Raw genomic sequence first — 20,377 nt, 5'->3', positions numbered from 1 at the left:
TCACCAAAGTGTCCCTCTCATTACGCCCCTACTGCCAACGCCTCGGCCAACTTGTTTCCATCATCTCATCTGGCATCAAACCACCCTCCCCGGTCCATCTGTTTTCACACCGTGGCCAGCGTGATCTAAGATGAACATTTGGGGGCACCTGAGTGTCTGTTGGTTGAGGGTCTGACTCTGGATTTCAGGGCATGATCCTCGGGTGGTGGGATCGAGCCTTGCGTCGGGCTCTGTGCTGAGCATGGAGCTGGCTTGGGATTCTCTCTTTCTCCCTCTGGCCCTCTCCCCTGCTCGCACTCTCTCTAATTAAAAAAAATAAGGGGTGCCTGGGTGGCTCAGTTGGTTGAGTGTCCAACTTTGGCTCAGGTCATGATCTCGCGGTTTGTGAGTTTGAGCCCCATGTCAGGCTCTGTGCTGACAGCCTGGAACCTGGAGCCTGCTTCGGATTCTGTGTCTCCTTCTCTCTCTGCCCACCCCCCACTTGTGCTCTGTCTCTGTCTCTCAAAATTAATTTTTTTAATGTTTAAAAAAAATTCATATGTGGATCTTGAGAAACTTAACAGAAGACCATGGGGGAAGGGAAGGGGAAAAAAATTGTTATAGAGAGGGAGGGAGGCAAACCACAAGAGACTCTTAAATATAGAGAACAACAGCAAAAAAAAGAATACACGAGAGAGAGAGAGAGAGAGAGAGAGAACAAACTGAGGGAGGATGGGGTGGGGGCGAGAGGGAAAATGGGTGATGGGTACTGAGGAGGGCACTTGTTGGGATGAGTGCTGGGTGTTGTATGTAAGCCAATTTGCCAAATCATATTAAACAAATAAATAAAATTAAAAAAATAAAAACAAAACGAACATTTGATCCTGAGATTTGTAATGACCATACTACACATACTCCATCTACTCCACCCATCCTCAATACTTGTTCCATGAACAGACCGTGCAACTTCATGCCCCGAAGCACTGCTCCCTCTGCCAAGAATGCCCTCTCCCCTCTGCTCCCTTCTGTCTGGCAAACTCCTACCTACTCTTCATGATCCATCTCAAAGGTCTCCTCTGTGAAACCTTCCCATCCTTACTCCACAAGCAGAGTTGGAAACTCCTTCCTGTCACCACAGATCCTTGTTAAGTATTTATTGCAATGATCATGTCTTATTCAACTTATTTATTTACATGTCTGTGTCTCATTATAGACCTTAAGTTCCTTGCAATCAGAAACTAGACCTCACTTTTGTATCAGCATCAGACACACTGCTTGATAAAGACAGGGGGCTTGATAAATGTTGAGTGAACAAATGAATGAATACCATGTACCCGCGCCCAATCTCCCAAACCAAAATTCTGTCATCTTCCATTCCTCTTCTTCTGCCTCCGAATGCCAACTGGTCATTAAGTCCTGTTGATTCTGCACCGCCTGCTCCCCTGAAGATCTCTCAAATTCATGCCCCTCCTCCCTATCTTAATGCCACGGCTCTACACTGGGCTCCATTTCCCCTTGCTTGAACGAGATTTGTTCCCCTCCAAACCACTCTCCACACTATTGCTGGATTTTTTAAACTTTATTAGAAAAATAGTACATACTCATAAAAAAATTTTAGGCAATCCAGAAATAAAAGCACAATACCCTCCAGGTATACATAAAGCTATATTGCCCCCTCCCCTCCAATCCCAATACCCGGAGGTTATCACTGTGAACAGTTTAGCATACCTCCTTTCAAACCTTTTCCTTTGCATATACAAGTATATACACACACATAAATACACACGTGGTTTGGGCTTTTACAAAAATGGGGTCACACTTGTCTGTTACATATGGTTCTTCAATTTCTTTCATCCAATGTACAGAAAATTTCTAAAACACAAATCTGATTCAATCATCCCACCAGAATTCATCATTTCCCATAATATATAAATCACACTTATTATCGTCAAGGATATGCTTCCTGCATCTTTCAGGCTCATCTCTAGCCATTCCAGCATAAATCACCTCTCATCCTTTCTGGGACAAGGCAGGCACAATCAATCAATCTAGGAACACACTCTGCTATCTCTAGACTTCGGCCTTTTCACTTCATGTTACACTCTGTCTGGACTTTTCTTTACCTGGCAAGCTCCTACTGATTCTTCAACAGTCAGCTTACAAATTACCTCTAGGAAGACTTCCCTGGCTTTTCCGAACATGATCACTCCTCTGTTTTCCTCTATATTTTGTGTCTAGCTTCTTAATTGCACTCATCGCAGAGCACTGTAAGGATTTATAAACATGCTTTGAATTCCACTCCCCCTCCCCCAACACGAAGGCGAGCTCTTCCGGTGAAAGCAATGTGTCCTCTTTGCCTTTACATCTTAAGGATCTGACAGAGTTCTTGTCACGGAGGAGACGCTCAATAACAAATCTCTTGAGGATGTTATGATTCTGGGAACATTTACCTAGTACCTACTATGCATAGGCCCATGTTCTAAGCATGAAAAGAAACAGAAGACATAGTCTTTGCCCTAAGGAACCCTTTCCCCTGGGGAGGAGGAGCACAGAACACATTCACAAGGCAACGGATCATTTCTGACATATAGGCCGTTTCAAAGATTGGTAGCCATTTGCCTCATCATATAATTGAATAAATAATAAAGCCACAGGCAGTCTGTCCGATAGGTTTATGTGTTTACTGGGGCGCAGAGCCCACCAGAACCCAATTCTCTGTCCCAGCAAGGGGGCTGTCACCCGTTCCAGCCTGCAAATTACAAAGCGGAGATGATGTCATGCTTGGCAAATTTTGAAGACACCAGGAGGACAGAAAGTTGTTATTCCTTTCATCATTTGTCCTCCTTCCTGAGGGAAAAGGGGTACCGAGAGCAGTAAGTAGAGCTAAAGGAGGGCGCTGGAAGCAGAGAAGATTGCTCTCCTTTTGTCAGTGGTAGGGGAGAAGGGGTTGCTTGGTTTTAAATCACAGTGTGGCACTGCCTCAAGAAGATAAGAGGTGACTTACTATGATTTACTATTTCTTAATAAATTAATCCAGTGATTTCAGGATCAGACACCATATAATCATAAACAAATCAGGGAAGGTGAACCGCCTAGGCTGGAGACCAGGGAAGGCTGACCAAGGAGGCCCAAAGGAAGCCTCATTCATCAGAGTCCAAGTCACTGTCCCCAGCAATGGAGTGGAAATCCTCACTGTCCTCCTCGTCCTCTGACAGGTGGACCTGGCTTAGTACGCTTGGCCCAGAGCGCTGCTCTTCTTCCTCATCTTCTTCCTCCTCTGATACCTCATACCCACCGATGCTGCTGAAGCTTGTGTCTTGGGTGTTTGACTTGGGGTCAGGCTCCTCATAGCTCCCATAACTGAGAAGAGAAACATGTCATCTCTCAAGCTCGGGCACCATCCTCTAGATGACCAGTCCTGTTCTCGGTGCCACCGAGGGATCAGCCCATCTCACTTCCCCTAGACACTAAAATGACTCATTCTGGACTGTTCTACAGGTCCCCAAGAGGAAAATGATCCCGTTCAAAACATCACCCTGCCAACTTCAATATACATTAAGAACCCGAATTAAAGTGCGCCCAAACAACACACTGCCAGCTTACGGGGCCATACGTGTTCTGACAGCCTCATGGTTTCATGTACCATTTATAGCTTCACTCATCTGTGTTTCTAATTAGTCAACAGTCTTGAAGATTCTACTTCTTCAACAGATCTTCTCTCTGTCCCCTCCTTTCCACCTCTACTCTGCCTGCCTTAGCTTAGTCCCTTGTTTTCTCTGGCCTGCACCACCGAACTCAGTCTTCATGCCTCCAGTCCTGCTCTCCTCCAATGAATTCTTCACACTTCCGCCAGAGTGCTCTTTATTTTTTGTTTATTCTTAATTTTACTTAAAAAAAAATCACACAAGCAATGCATGTTCACTGGTTTTAAAAAAGACAGAGTATATACCAGAAAAAATGAGAAAAAGTCATCAAGAACTCCACCACCCAGAGATAATCTACTGGGGTATATGATCTTCCAAATTTTTTTTCTGTGTACTTCACTTAGATGCTTAACCATTTCGTTACTTGACAAAATTGGAATACTCTACAAGGTCTTTTAGGAATCTGCTTTTTTCACTAGTGATTATAATGACCATCTTTCCACATCAATAAACATACATCTAGAGCATCATTTTGATAGCTGTATGGTGTTCTGCTATACGGCTGTAACAGGGTTTATGCAACAAGTCTCTCACCAGGCTATTTAAGCTGTCTCCAACTTTCCCACTATTAAAAACAGTGCTGTGATGAAACTCCTTGTACAAGTGTCTTGATGAAGGTGTTTTATTATTGCCATAGGATAACTTCCTAGACATGGAACATTGGGGGCCAAAGGGAATGCCCATTTTTTAAAGTTTTTGGTTTATAAGAATAAATTGCTATACCTCTCTCATACCCACCACGGTGTGTTTTTCCTCACATTCTTCCAACCCTGGGCATTATCACTCATTTCATCTCTGTCAATCTTAGAGGCAAAATATTGCATTTCGTGGTTTTACTGACTTTCTTTGGTTCTTAGGAAAATTATTTTTTCACATAGTTATGGGCCATTTGCATTTCTTTTGGGGTACAGAGCAATCGTTCCAAAATGTAGATCTGCTCCTACCTCTCGTTCAGTGTCTGCCCCAAACTTCCAGGCCCGTCATGATTTGATCCTTACCTACCTCTTTAAATCGGTTCCATCACATGGATCATGGATCAAAAGCTCCAGCCATGGAGCTGCCTGCATTCTCTAGAATTGTTTCATGCCTCCTATCCTGCTCTGGCTCTCTGAAGTGCCCTTTGCTTTCTTCTTCACCTAGCTAAATTCCTAGTCTGAGTTAGCTCAGTTTCCTCTTCTAAGTGGCTCCACTTCCCCAATCCTACCCAAGTCCCAGAAAAACCCTGTGGTTACCTGTCACAGCACTTTCACGTCACACTACGATTGTCTATTTACCTGCTCTAAGTTTCCCAGTAGCCCGAACTCCTTGAAGGAAGGGACCGCATCTTACTTGCTCTTTAAGTTGTGATATAAATATTTGCTTAATGAGTCAATAAAGACCCTAACTGCTTGTTGCATACCTCTGGCTAGATGTATCTGACATGTCTTAAATCTAACGTGTCCAAAGACAAATTCATTTTCTCCTCCTTTCCCACCTCATCTAATACCTGTTCTTCCTCTTTCCTAGCTCAGTGACATTCCCATTCATGAAATATCTTACCTCCTTACCTCCTGAATGCAACTGATCTATCTTCTCAACAGCTCTTGTATGTCCCTTCCTTTCCCCCACGCTTCTAACAGATCCCAGTTGAAATCCTTACCATTGCCCTAGAGTTATTTAACACAAAAGCCTTCCCTTTCCTTGAAGTGATGATCCCCATTACCCAAACTCCAAGTGTCTCAACATGCCATTTAAGGTCCTCTGCAATATAATCCCCTGCTACTTCTGGAGCCAACAACCTCCCAACAACCTCCCTTTACTCGAGAACATCCTTGTTCTATTTCAGTGCGCCTCTGAACATACTGTCCCGTCTCTAAGGATCTCCTCACCTGCTGCCACTTTTCTACTTAATAGACACCTATTCAGCCTGTCAGGTCCAGTTCAAATGTTCCCTCATCTGCAAAACGTTCCGTGATCACTCCAAGCAGAGTGAGGTACTCCATCCTCAGTGGTGACTTGGCACTTTGTACTTAACTTATGCTATAGCACTTAGCACATTATATCCAATGATTTTGTTTGCATCAGCCTCCTCCACTAGACTTTGAGGTCCTCAAGGGCAGGATACGGCTTGCTCCTCTGTGTATCCTCAAGGGGCTAGCACAGTGTCTGGCTCTAGGTGCTCAGGAAATCTCTGCTGGATGAAACGAATCTGATGCTGGGCCCTCTGACATCAGAGCTGGGCACTGATGCCACAGCCCTGTAGCACATTGCTGCCAATTACCTGATGTTGCTATCCTCCAAACCATGAGAAGCCTCCCCACCGTCTCCGTCATAGGACATCATGCTTTCTTCATTTTCCATGCCCATCCTTGTGTTCTCCTGAAGCATGCGGGGCTGTTTGGGTCTTATCCCTCCAGACCCCACATCAGAGTCACTTCCACTTTCACTCAGCTGGATAGCTGTGAAAAGAAGGAGGGCCTGAGATAAGCTTGACAGAATTAACATCTTTGGCTTGGTCTTCCAAAACTAGTTACGGCCATATATCCACACAGGCACTGTGGATCCCTCACCTCGGAGTGCCTAGGGACAATATCGGCAAGACCGTAGTTTGGAAACAGGACCCAAATAACCACTTCCTTTTCTCATTGCAGTCCAATCTTGGTTATTTTTCCCCCATCATCTCCTATACTTTTTCTCTGCCACTGCCAGTAATTGACAAAATAAACCAAGAGGGATTTTTTTTTAATTGAAGTATAATTGACATACAATGTTGTATTGGTTTCGGGTGTACAACACAGTGATTTGACAATATACATTACACTATGCTTACCACAGTGTAGCTGCCATCTGTCAACATGCAATACTATTACAGTATCACTGACTAATTCCCTATGCTGTGCCTTTTATTCCTGTGACTTATTCATTTCATAACTGGAAGACTGTACCTCCCACTCCTCTTCACCCATTTTCCCTGCCCCCCACCCTGCTGCACTTCGGCAGCCATTGGTTTGTTCTCTGTACTTATGGGTCTGTTTCAGCTCTTTTTGGTTTTGTTTCGTTTCTTAAATTGCACATGACTGATCATATGGTATTTTGTCTTTCTCTGACTTATTTTACTTAGCATAGTACCTTCTAGGTCCATCCATGTTGTCGCAAATGGCAAGATCTCATTCTTTCTTTTGGTTGAGTAAAGCAGGGTCTTTCTTATTTTCCTTCCCTGTTACGAATATAATACTTCTTTCCCATCTTCGTCAAGTATTCAACTCACAGATGTTATTTAGGCATTGCCTTTCCCACTGTCGTCTTTTTCACTCTCTAGGTTATATCTCTTCACCTCCTCTAAGGCTAATGAATGTAATCCTACAAGTGAGTGCTCAGTCCTCTGAGTCTAGTAATGGGACTGCAAGAAAAGAGCAACTTCTGGTAAGAGTGTAAGTGGCTGGAAGTTTCCTCTCCAGTCCTCAGGGTGCTGCGGTGAGCTACCCAGAACAGAAACCAAGGAACACGACTTACCGGAAAAAGGATTATCTCCTTCTTCGTCACTGCCGGCGTCTTCCTCATCATCTTCTCCTTCAGACATAAGCAAATCCTCATACAGGACACTGGCTTGAGGCTGTTGCACAGTTCCTTCCTCTTCATCTGCGAGATCACCATCTGCATCTTCACCTTCCTGAACAAGACCAGCTGGGGTCAAAGTCCCATCAAGGGACCGAGTGAGAGACCACAAGCCACCACCAGCACCACCCTTGCTGCCTCACAAGAAGTTAAGTAATTGTGGTGGATAGATTTGTTTAGCTGATTCCAAGGATTAAAGTTGGATTGGGCCTCACTATGGAGACTCTCTGGTATCACCCTGGGATTTGGCCTGCCCTGTACTAGTGGGGCTCCTATCATATAAGGGCATAATGTAACCATAAGCTTTCTGTAAGCATACTCACTGGGGCTGGAGTCTTAGGTTTCCCATCCTCCTCCTCATCATCATACCCTTCAATATCTACATCAGAGTCTTCCTCGCCCAGCCTACCTCGGCCCTGGCGCATCTGAGTAAGGAACACAAATAGCACATCATTGAGGGACGTGCCTGTAGGAGGAGTTAACCAAAGGCTCTCACCCAGGACGGATGCTCCTCCCTGATATCCCAGCCAACCCCACAGCTAGTGGGGGCTGTTTACATAGCACAAGGCATGTGTGCTTCGTCCCATTCATTCTTTGGAAATCACTGGTAGAGTTAAAAGAACAACAACAACAACAACAACAACAACAGACTCAAAGAATAGGAAGGTCCTTGGTCTACTCTTGCTGTATCATCACAAGGAGACTCTTCCTTCCTAATTGAAGCTTTCCTCAGCTTCTGTCGGATTCTCTGGGACAGAAAAACTGTCCTGGGTTTTGTACTCTCCAGTGGAACAAATCTCCTGACTGAGGTCAGCTGATACAGCCGATAAGATTTTTGGCTTCAGAAGGAGTATCTTCTGACACCTCTAGAACAGGCCAATCTCTCAAATTTAATTGAATTTCATAAATAATTTTAATTTAGATTTAGCGTACATACAGTACAGTAGAAGGGCCAATTATTTTGAACTCTGTCTCTGAATGCAGTTAGTTGGTCTTTCTAGTCACCTGTGAGGTTGCTCTGATGCCTCATACACTTTTCATACTTGTGCCTTCCCTGAAGTTCTGTTGTGCCTGACTGCCCGTGGGGACAGACAGAAGACAATGCAAGTCATGTGACCTGCCACCAGCCTGCCTTGAAATCACATTGGTAAGGCTTCATTCTTAGGGCCAAAAGGGCCTAATCATCCATGATACATGTCATATATCACCACCATTCTCTCACTCCCCACCAAAGCATATCACCAATGTCATGAAGAGAAAAAGAACATCCTACCTGTGTCACCTGCTTTTCTGGAGTGGCAGCGGGAATGTCCAGGACAGACATATTACTCTCATCTTGAAACACAGAGGCATCCCGAGACATACTGAGGGATGTGTTGGTGTCATACAAATCAGGAGGCTGTGGCACAAATGTACAACTTAGCTTCTATTTAGGAAAAGAGAGTAAGAAATACAGAACTCCCCTTTAGAGCATTCACTGCAGAAGAAGGTCATGCAGAGCAATCCATTTAAAGAGAAAATAGTTTGACACAGCTTTGTGCACAGGTTTTTGGGAATCTTTCAAATGCTGCTCATTCTAGCAGAGAGGCATCTGATGTATATGATCTGAAGCCTGAAGTGGAAAAGCATCAAAGCTATGGGGCAATTCTATGTCCCGACAGCCTTTCTGTTCAATAACCTAGTGTCTTCTAAGCCTTGCCTTATTGTTTTCAGACCTGGGGCTTCGTACCTGTTCAATTTTGACTGGCTTAGAGACATCTAACAGGAAATGGGGTAAAGGAATTGCAATTCCAACAAGAGCATGTAGTGGATTAATCGTTTATGAGCTCATCAAAGGATGATGCTATGAGGCAAAATGGTGTGGTGAAAAAACGTGGGCTTTGGAACAAAACGTCCTGGGTTTGAGTCCTGGCTCCACCACCTGCTAGGTGAGTAACTTCAAGAGATTATTTAATCACTCTAAGCCTTGGTTTCCTCAATTATAAAACATGGGTGATAATGTCTGCCTCCTAAGATTGTTGGGAGAATGAAGAGGTATGTGTAAGCTCCTTACCCCATGCCTGGTATTCAATAAATTATAGATCCCTTCCCTCTTCCCTCTCCTGAAGAGAACAGGGATTTAGCAAATGGACTTTTCAGTGACAGGAGGGCAGGAGGAACTGATAGACAACAGGCTAGAGAAGTAAGAAAGAGTTCTCTAAAAATCTGGTGAAGGGTAGAAATATTATGCGGCTGTTTAAAAATCACGTTTTCAAAGACTATTCTCTCTCTGCCCCTCCCCTGCTTGCTCTCACAGTCTCTCTCAAAAATAAATATTAAAAAACTTTAAAATAAAGTGTGTCTATATACGCTTGTGTGCACATGCACACACACACACACATATCACACTGCAGATTTGAAGGAAACACACCAACATGTTCACAGTGATTGGTTCTTTCTGAGTGGTGGACTTAACTCTAGGTAATTTATTTCTCCTTTATTATTTCCCAATGAGCATGTTGCATTTAACAAAAACCCCACATTGGTGTTACTTTGTGGGTTTTCTTTTTTTTAAAGCAAACAAGCAAGGCTGATTGAAGAGGGTTTTGGAGAAAGAGAGGCAAAACGGAATTGAAAGCATTCAGAGCAGATAAACTCGTGGCTGAACAGAAGAGATCAGGGAATGAGGGGCTAGTGGGAAACTGCAAAGTGAGCAATTTTAAATAGTGTTAAGCAGAATGTGCGATGCAACACGAGAGCAGTGGAACAGCGGAGTGAAAATACAGTCTTGACTACCACCATTTAAGGCCGGAAGTAACGTATGATTACTGTTATGTTCTATACAACCAGAATTACAACAGGTTAAACTTACACAAACACGCTTTCGTAACATTTGGGTTTGAAAGTCGTGATGAACAAGGACAATTACTCAGACTCATCTTCCTCAGGGTAAGGGAAAACGCACAGGGCTTACACTTCAAGATGTGTATATGAGTGAAGGCAATGGCAAGAGGGCGACTTGGGAGTGATGAAGAGGCACCATCTACGCCCTATTCTTCATGGGAGCCCCTGTGACTGGCCTGGGCAACAGCTCCGGCTCAGGAGGAACAGTGGCCAGGCTCTCCTCAGCCACCTGAGGCCATGTGGGAGCAGGAGGAAAAGAAAGGAAGATAACCTTTGGGTCTAAGGGTTTGATTCACAGAGGACTAGGTTTCCACTGTCACAGACTAGAGCAAACCGCGTGCCACTCAGTGGCTACACTCTTCTGAGGAATGACGGCCAAAACCCAGGCTTTAACTTACCAGAAAGGGCCTTGCAGGAGCTGTGGGCCTATTAGCAAAAAGGGCCTTCCTGGGCAACATCACTCACCCAAGCCCCCCGGCCCCAATCTGCCCACATACTCCAAGAGCCTTCCCTTGTTCTGGGCCTGGAAGAAGTATCTTAGGGCTCTTTATACTTGGCCCCTCAGCCACCTAGGTTTTGGGGTGAAAGAGAGTAAAAGACAGAGAGGGAGAGTGCATGCATGAGATACAAACAGCAAGAGTCCAACACAGAGCACACAGGTGGCAGTATCAGTTCAGAGTAGAATGAAAAAAAGTTTTCCGGTGGGAACAGGGATGATTTTGCATTAAAATATTTGGCTAAATATGAAAGGGCTCCTGAGAACTTTGTAGACAGTTGTCATACAGACAAGGAAACATTTACTGAATGTCTACTATGTGCCAGGCAAATTAACTCATTTGATGTTTATAATCATCTCAGAAAGTACATTTTAGAGAAGTGGAGACGGGAGTTAAAGGGCTTAACTCCCCAAGTTCACAAAGCTAGGTAATAGAACTAAGATTCAAACCCAGGCATGTTTTATCGCCAAAATTCATGTACTTCCCACTTTACCACAGTGCCTTCAATACAGAAACCAAGCACCAGCCATATTCTGGTAAGTCCTATTCTTGAAATCTGGAAACATACTCTCTCTTATGTCCAAATTTTTCAATATATTCAACAGAAAGACTATAAATTTCTTATTAATCTTGCTCCCTACTCTTTTGACATGTAACTTTAAAAAAGTTATAAATGTTACCAGTCTTCATTTATAAGGAAAAGGAGTCAATCCAGGAAAATGGGTGATGTCTGAGCTACACTGAGATACCTCAGAGGGAATGAGTCATCAGGCCTATAAGGCACAGGAACAATGTGGCCAATGTCTGTAACTGAGAATTCTATACTTTAGGGAAGTCTTTGAGCCCCATTTCATGGGCAAGGGAACTCCAGAGACTCCAGAAGACACATTTGGCCATGGCAGTCAGGAATCTGGTATTTGTGAACGCTGCCTAAACAACTAAGGCCCCACCCCACTCATTCATCCCACACCTGCTTCTTCTGGATTCAACAAGGCCACCAAGACCCATGGCCCTCACTCACCTTAGCCTTTGAGAAGACAAGAAAGCACACGAAAGGCATATGAAGAGGAAGGACAGAGAAGAAGTGTATCTCAGTAAATGTATCTGTTAACATGCTCCCAATTTCCCAAACTAATAAGCAAACTATAAGAGGCAGTTCTTAGTCTTCAAACTCACCTGAGGTGTGTAAGGCCCTGGAGTCATGGGGTCCAAGCTTTCTAATTCTGCTTCCTCCAAAGCAGCTTCCTTAGCTGTACATATATCCTTCTCGAGTTGAGTCAAATGCTCATCATACTGAGAAATAAAGAATATTAGTGAATTCACCGAACATGTGTTTTAGGCACTGGGGATATAAAAGTAAACAAAGCAGACAAAAATCCTTGTCTTCATGGACCTTATTCCAGTGGCAGGTCACATACGATAATTACAGTAAATCATGACATAGTTTGTTAAGAACATTTAGTACCAGGCAGGAAAATAAAGCAGGAAAGGAAATAAGGGATGAGGGGTGAGGTTGGGGGGGCAGGAGGTTACATTTGAAAATCAGATAGGCAGGGAAGGCCTCCTCACCCAAGGGAACAAAGAGATTCCAGGATGCTACATCCCAAGGGGACCCCCTCCCTACCACGTACCTCAGTCAGTGTCTGGTAACAGACATTCACAATTTCCTGGGCAGTCTTAGTATACTGACTTTCGGGCCCTACAAAAGAAAGGAAAACGCCATGACCTTTGCAGACTTCAGTTCCAGAAATTTATTTCTGGCACTGGCAGTAGTGTCCCATGGTATCCTAGCCTCAAGAAATCATGCTTCGGCTTTAACTTGGACTCTTGCTCTAATTTTGGAGGTGGAAAATTTCAAATCCATACCAAAACAGAGACACTAATATGATGAACTTTCATGTACCCATTACCCAGCTTCAATGATTACCAATACAGGGTTAGTTTCATTTCATTTAAACCTCAACATTTACACTCCTCCCAAATTATTCTGAAGCACATTCCAGTATCATTTCTGAAGCAAATTCCAGTATCATTTATTTCATCCACAAATTGTTTTAGTACGTGTCTTTGAGGACTCTTTTTTTTAAAGGTCCTATCTATCTATCTATCTATCTATCTATCTATCTATCTATCTAGGGAGTGAGAGAGTATGCGTGCGCAGGAGAGGGGCAGAGGGAGAGAGGGAGAAGGAAAGTAAGGGAGAGAGAATCTCAAGCAGGCTCCATGTGCAGCACAGAGCCAGAGGTGGGGCTCAATCACATGACTCTGAAATCATGACCTGAGCTGAAATCAAGTCAGATGCTTAACCAACTGAGCCACGCAGGCACCCTTTTGAGGACTCTTCTAAAATATACTCCATAGGATATTACAGTGGTAGATATGTATCATTATACATTTGTCAAAACTCACAGAATGTACACCTAGAATGAACCCTAATGTAAACTATGGGCTTTGGGTGATTATAATGTGCCAATGTAGGTTCATCAAATGTAATAAACGTATCACTTTGGTAGGGGATGTTGATGATGGGAGAGCCTATGCATATGTGGAGGTAGGGGGTATATGGGAACTCTGTATCTCCCACTCAATTTTCCTCTGAACTGCTCTAAAAAATTGAATCTATATTTATAAAAAAAACAAACCAACTATATTACATCTGAAATAACTCACAATAATTCTTTAATATTATTCAACACCCAGTCAATATTTAAATTCCCCAATTGTTTCATAAAGGTTCTTTTACATTTGATTTCTTTGAATCATAATGCAAATAAAGTCCACACATTGCTTTGAGACACTTTTACCAGTTTGGTGATTCTTTTTTTTTTTTTTTAAGTTTATTTTATTTATTTTGAGAGAGAGAACGAGCAAGTGGGGGAGGAACAGAGAGACAGAGAATCCCAAGCAGATTCTGCACTGTCAGCATGGAACCCAACACGAGGCTCAAACCCACAAACCGTGAGATCATGACCTGAGCTAAAATCAAGAGTTGGACACTTAACTGACTGAGCCACCCAATTTGGTGATTCTTAACTAGACTATACAGTTCCCCCATGGCCTTTGTCATAGGTTGCAGACTGGTGGCTTGGAAGTCAATCCAGTTTTGTTTAGCCCACATAAAAAATCATTTCAGTTTGTGAAGACAGACTGAGCTATACACCTATAACATAAACACTTTTTTGTATGTAAATTATACCTCAATAAAAAGTTTAGAAAAATCGTACTTAGTTGACAATGTTTAATGAGCGAGAAATTTCATGTAAAACCCCAAATGTCTGGCTTCTCTTGAAGAACGAAAAGATGTGGCCACACAGAGCCGTCATTCCCACAAAGCACCAATGGGCCAGGGCTGAGGAGCAGCTGCCCCTTTTAGATAAGGTGTGTGTTCTGCAGGTTACCAGCCCAGGTCTGCTTAACTCATTTATGCCTAGACCCTGAAGGCATCTGAGGTTTTAATCCTTAACTTTAATTATTCTTTAATATACTGTTCATTTACCCATTCATTCATTCTTAAAACATTTTTGAATACTTTCTATGTGCCAGACAGAAATGAGGACGATACAGACCATATCCTCAAGAAACTTAAAGTCTAGTACAGTAAGATAGAATATAAACAAATAGGGCAGGGGCGCCTGGGTGGCTCAGTCGGTTGAGTGTCCGACTTCGGCTCAGGTCATGATCTCATGGTTCATGAGTTCGAGTCCTGCATCGGGCTCTGTGCTGACAGCTCGGAGCCTGGAGCCTGCTTTGGATTCTGTGTCTCCCTCTTTCTCTGCCCCATCCCCACTCATGCTCTGTCTCTCTCTGTCTTAAAAATAAATAAAACATTAAAAAATTTTTTTTAAACAAATAGGGCAACAGAATGAAGTGAAAAAATTCATACAGGGTTTAGTAGAGGCACAGAGGAGGAAGTGGCCAATTCTGGGAAGTGAGAGGGGAAAAAGGAATTAGGAAAGGCTTCACAGGGTAGATGATCCCTGAATTAAACCTAGTATTTATTAGGATGCAAAGGCTAAAAAATACACCATGTGTATATGTGCAACTTTCATGCCAGACCTACTCTGATTATTATAAGCTATTATATGAACAAAGAAGTCTCTTTCAGTTAAAATCTCAGATAGGCCATGTGTTCTTTCAAAGATGTATTCTTTCAAAGTTGTATCCTTACACAAGCTGACTGACAAACAAAAATAAACTAGAAAGAAAACAAAGTCCTCCATCAAGATATTTAGAACACACATACAGCCAGCCAGAGCTGGCTCACCATCAAGGACAGTTTCAGTGATAAGCCCGCAGCTCAAATTTCCAGAGCTCTAATCTCCTACGGCCACCAGTAGCCTGGTCCTCAAAATACTGAGGGAGACAGACTGCACAAGTTCTCAGATAAGCTTGCTCTTGTTGATAGCAATACAGGATGCTCGAGTAAATAGGCTGCATACAGGCCACAGGCCTCCTTCTGCAAGCCAATGCAAACAAGAACTGCTTATGGTACGCTGACAACGCTACCTATGGGGACTTGCCTTGTAGTTACAATTCCAGCCTATACATGAAGAATACAGACCTTACATGACTTCAGTTTTGAAACCTAAACCTCAACTAACCCTTTAACACCTCAATGCTCTTCTTTAAAATACAGGAAAAATTAGGGGCGCCTGGGTGGCTCAGTTGGTTAAGCATCTGACTTCAGCTCAGGTCATGATCTCGCGGTTTGTAAGTTCAAGCCCCGCGTCGGGGTCTGTGCTGACAGCTCAGAGCCTGGAGCCTGCTTCAGATTCCATGTCTCTCCCGCTCTCTCTGCCCTCCCCTGCTCACACTCTGTCTATCAAAAATACACATTAAAAATATTTTGCAGATGGAACCTCTTCCTTCCCCATTTTCTTTGCAGTATATAACTAAAGAAATACCCACTAATAATAACCCCAAAATATATAAACACACACACACTTATTTACATAGCTGATATACCTGTCCTTGTCCATGTGTTTGGATTGCTAGCTGTTTGTGTGCCTTCTCAGTTTTTAAGTCTGTGCTCTCAAGCATGACAAGGGGTTCAGCTATTTAACTCTATTACTCTACTAAATGCAAAATAGCTTTGAAGTATTTTTGATAAAAGATGGTGGTGGAGTTGGCAAACCATTTTTAACATGACCAAAAAAGGATAAAATATCTAATTTGCCCAAAGGAAATGAAAACACTAATTTGAAAAGATACATGCACCCCCATGTTTTTTGCACCATTATTTACAGCAGCCAAGATATGGAAGTAGTGCAAGTGTCATCAAGAGATGACTGGATAAAGATGTGGTATACACACACACACACACGTACACAATGCAGTATTATTCAGCCATTAAAAAGAATGAAACCTTGCCATTTGCAACAACACGGATGGAGCTAGAGGGTATAATGCTAAGTCAGACAGAGAAAGACAAATGCCATATGATTTCACTTATATATGGAATCTAACCCCCCCCAAAATGAACAAGCAAACAAAAAACAGACTCTTAAAATACAGAGAACGAACTGGTGGTTGCCAGAGGGGTGGTGGGTGGGAGCATGGGTGAAATAGGTGAAGGGTATTAAGAGGCACAAACTTCCAGTTCTAAAATAAGTAAGTCTCAGAGGTGAAAACTACAGCATAGGGAACATGGTTAATAATACTGCAATAGTGTTGTACGCTGACAGACGGCAACTATTGTCACCACTACTGTGTTGAGAATAGTGCGATGTATAGAATTGTCGAATCCCTATGATGTACACTTGCAATTAATATAACATTGTATCTCAAGACACCTCAATAAATAAATAAATAAATGCATACCCACCCCAAAAGGATAAGACACCCAGATGTTTTCTTATCCCAGGAATTCTTGAATGGGGTGGTAATGAGATAAAGAGATCCATGAATGTACTGAAACTAAACAAAATTCTATATGTAATATACAGTTTTCTGGGTGGAAGATCCATGGTTTTTCATCAGACTCTCAAAAGGGTCTATAACCACACCATTTCCATAAAGCTAAAAATACTGCTCTCTATTCTGCAGCAGTCAGGAGCTTACTAGAAGTAGAATGATCAACAGTAGGCTTCACAGATTAGGAAGAAAAGAGGAGTCCAGCAAAGAGACATATAAACTAACAGAGTCTCTGTGGGAATAATAAAGGTGCTGGAACTATCATAGGGGGAAAAGGAGTAAGTGGAAAGTGAATTCAATTTCCTAGTCCCTAAAGGGTCACAACACAGAAAACCAGAACTAATTTTTTAACGAGTGATTCCCAAAACAACACAAAAATGAATGAAAGATAAGGCCATCTATGAATTATCACTGTGCCCTACAGGAGAATAAGCTACCCATTTATAAAAAGAAATGTTTTTCCAAATATACTTTGCTTTTCTCTCTCTCCTTAAATCAGAGCAATGTAATTGCAAATGTCAAGGAAATAAATCTATACTTGGCCTTATTTCAAATAAGGATTGGCAGTAACCTACAGAATCATATAGAATTCAAATCCAAATGTCCTTAAGTAGTGGTAATTCCAATGACAGCTCAGGAAGGCTCATTTTCCACCCAAATCAAGAAAATTCTTTTTGTCATTTCTAAGTTAATTGACCTCTGCAGAGATGTGAGAAGAAAGCTGCAAGCTTCATGGTTCTGGTGAGAGAGGGAAAACAAGTATTATTGCTTCCTAAAAGGTTTCAGTGAAAATACCAGTCAAGTTGGTGAGCAGTCCTGCTCAACCAAGGAGAAAAGGATGTTTGTGATCACTCTCAAGCTCACATATCCTTTGAGAATCTTTCCGTCGATACCCAAAATAACCTTCCTCCTAAGAAAATGAGTACTCTGCCAAAACAAACCTAAAGTATTATCTGACAGTGAACGGTGCAGGGGGATATGCCCGTGTTCCAATGTGAATAATTAAAATTAAAAAATCAAATCAAATCCTAGTAGCAGTAGAAAGCTCCCTTAAAAAAAATCAGTGCCAGATTTAAAAAGAGAGAAGAAATCCATATAGCTAATTCCTAAAGAAACTATGCAATGGTCCACAGATCCCAAAGAAACTGAGCTTGAACTCTCTCAATTCTTAGATATTTATCACAAACTAGGTCCAGAAAAGGTAAAAAGAGAAGTAAATCTAATCTTCGAGACTGTAGCTAGGCTCTTTACATTATGTAGAATGTGGATCAAATGCAAATTAAGATGTTTAGTTTCCAAGATAAGAGGTCTGATCTCTCAAACTGGAGTAACAGAACCTCACTCAGAATCTGGACCAGAAATTCAAGAAGCCAGAAACTATCCAGAGGGGAACTGGGGTAATAAATCTCACTGGACAAAGGTATGATTTACATTCAGGACTATCTGATGAAAAGCCCTAAAGAACCTGAAAATGCTTCTTTCTTTCCTAAATGAACCACTATTCCATTCGGCAACTTAAAAAAATACATACGGGGCGCCTGGGTGGCTCAGTCGGTTAAGCATCCGACTTCGGCTCAGGTTATGATCTCACCGTTCTCGAGTTCGAGCTCCGCATTGGGCTCTGTGCGGACAGCTCAGAACCTGGAGCTTGTTTCAGATTCTGTGTCTCCCTCTCTCTCTGTCCCTTCCCCACTTGCGCTCTCTCTCTCTCTCAAAAATAAATACACATTTGGGGCGCCTGGGTGGCGCAGTCGGTTAAGCGTCCGACTTCAGCCAGGTCACGATCTAGCGGTCCCTGAGTTCGAGCCCCACATCAGGCTCTGGGCTGATGGCTCAGAGCCTGGAGCCTGTTTCCGATTCTGTGTCTCCCTCTCTCTCTGCCCCTCCCCCGTTCATGCTCTGTCTCTCTCTGTCCCAAAAATAAATAAAAAACATTGAAAAAAAATTAAAAAAAAATACACATTAAAATTTAAAAAAATACATATAACACAGTCTTGGGTAAACAGTCACATCATATCTCTACAGCCATTGGAAAAAATAACCACATAATGACTTCAAAACACCTTTTCCTGCAGAGTACAATTCATAACAGGCCTTAACTCTTCATTTTCAAGCCAAGTACAGTGCCAGGTTCTGGTGATACAAAGATAAAAATTAAAAAACAAAACAGAACAAACTAACAAAAACAAGACAGGTCCTTGACCTTGATGCCTTTCATCGCCTCATGAAGATTATACACTCACAATTTCAATAATGGAGAAAGTAATAAGGGACTGTAGAGGAAGTAGCAATGTGTCAGAGAATGAAGCAGTGTTAAAGAAGACTTCATAAAAATTGTTCTCTTCAAGTCAACAGTGATGTGCTAACTGCCAAATGTGGTGAACATTTTTCATACTTGACCTTGGAAGCCCTGTGTTGTGTTTGCAGCTGATACTTACTTCTTCCTTAAAACTCTAATCCCATGGCTTCTGAAGCACCACTCTCCTTTCTTGGTACTGCAGCTCCACCTCTGGCCATTCGTTCACGCAACAGATATTTATTGAGTCTCTACTATGTGCCAAACATTACCCTAAGCACCAGGGATAAAAGACAGACATGGTTCCTGTCTACATGTAGCTTACAGCAATCACTTATTAGATTTAGACCATTAAGTCTACCTGTGGCCATTTTTCTTTCCGTACTCTTGGCCCAACTCTACATGATATCAACTACAATAGCTTATAAAGAATAAACATGGAGGAAGTTAACACTGATTTGTATCCCTCATGTTCAGGTTTTGTTTGGTTTCTCCTGGCACCACAGAGGTGCCCTGAAAATACATTACACAAACTCCAGAGCTGAAAGAAAGCCTGTTTTTTTCTTGAGTCTCCTTTTTCTTTTAGTAAGTAATAATCTTTACTTTCTCCTATGATATTTTTTAAATATGGACTTTGTTGTAGCCTTAATATATTCTGGTACATATTTGCTTATTGGCATATTATACCATCTTACTCATCACAAGCACAAGACTTCAGGGAGACGCTGCCTCATACCAGATTGCTATCTATCTATCTACTAGCTCAATACAGTACACAAGAGGGCTAGCAAGTTATAGATATCGTATATTTCCTATCAAATTTTAAGTAGAAATTGAATTCCTGAACAAAGCAGTATTCTCATAGAAATGAAAATTCAAACGACAGCGACCACTGGACAATCTCCCTCTCCCTTCAGCCACAGCATATTTTTTTTAGAGTAGAAATTCAATTTCAGTATCTTTTGCAGAAACATTCATAATGACATTCATTTAGCTCTTTTTTCTTTAATTTTTTATTTAAAATTTTTTTAACATTTATTCATTTTTGAGAGAGAGAGAGAGAGCCAGAGCGTGAGCGGGGGAGGGGCAGAGAGAGAGGGAGACACAGAATCTGAAGCAGGCTCCAGGCTCCGAGTTGTCAGCACAGAGCCCCATGCAGGGCCCGAACCCACAAACCGTGAGATCGTGACCTGAGCCGAAGTCAGACGCTCAACCGACTGAGCCATGCAGGCACCCCTTTTTTCCTTTAAATTTTTAGATGTTTATTCATTTTTTGAGAGAGAGAGAAAGAGACAGAGTGCAAGTGGGGGAGGGGCAGCGAGAGAGGGAGACCCAGAATCCGAAGCAGGCTCCAAGCTCTGTCTGTGCTGTCAGCACAGAGCCTGACACAGGGTTTGAACCCATGAGCTGTGAGATCATGACCTGAGCCGAAGTCAGATGCTTAACCGACTGAGCCACCCAGGCACCCCTAGCTCTTTTTCCTTTGAGTCATATACAAATAGATTTCACTT

At 42.4% G+C, this 20,377-nt stretch overlaps 1 protein-coding gene across 7 annotated transcripts in view; it reads right to left on the bottom strand.

Annotated features, from left to right (window-relative positions):
• Window positions 1-1,738: 1,738 nt before the first annotated feature.
• TAF1 (TATA-box binding protein associated factor 1) overlaps window positions 1,739-20,377 on the bottom strand; it is an 81,824-nt gene continuing 63,185 nt past the window's right edge. For 3 of the 7 annotated variants that reach the window (XM_030305417.1, XM_030305418.1, XM_030305419.1), the window contains exons 33-39: window positions 12,289-12,356; window positions 11,834-11,950; window positions 8,551-8,676; window positions 7,601-7,702; window positions 7,176-7,332; window positions 5,944-6,121; window positions 1,739-3,339 (exon numbers count right to left, since the gene is read on the bottom strand). In XM_030305417.1, coding sequence (XP_030161277.1) covers window positions 3,120-3,339; window positions 5,944-6,121; window positions 7,176-7,332; window positions 7,601-7,702; window positions 8,551-8,676; window positions 11,834-11,950; window positions 12,289-12,356 — 968 coding nt within the window. In that variant the 3' untranslated portion in view covers window positions 1,739-3,119. Of the gene's footprint in view, window positions 3,340-5,943; window positions 6,122-6,806; window positions 7,063-7,175; window positions 7,333-7,600; window positions 7,703-8,550; window positions 8,677-11,833; window positions 11,951-12,288; window positions 12,357-19,008; window positions 19,140-20,377 lie in introns of those variants that run through there. The other 4 variants (XM_030305420.1, XM_030305421.1, XM_030305422.1 and 1 more) reach the window with 3 other exon arrangements.

The sequence above is a fragment of the Lynx canadensis genome, chromosome X (assembly GCF_007474595.2).
Source record: "Lynx canadensis isolate LIC74 chromosome X, mLynCan4.pri.v2, whole genome shotgun sequence".
NCBI lineage: Eukaryota > Metazoa > Chordata > Mammalia > Carnivora > Felidae > Lynx > Lynx canadensis.
Note: the sequence above shows the minus strand (reverse complement) of the source record. Positions and strands in the feature narration are given on the sequence as shown.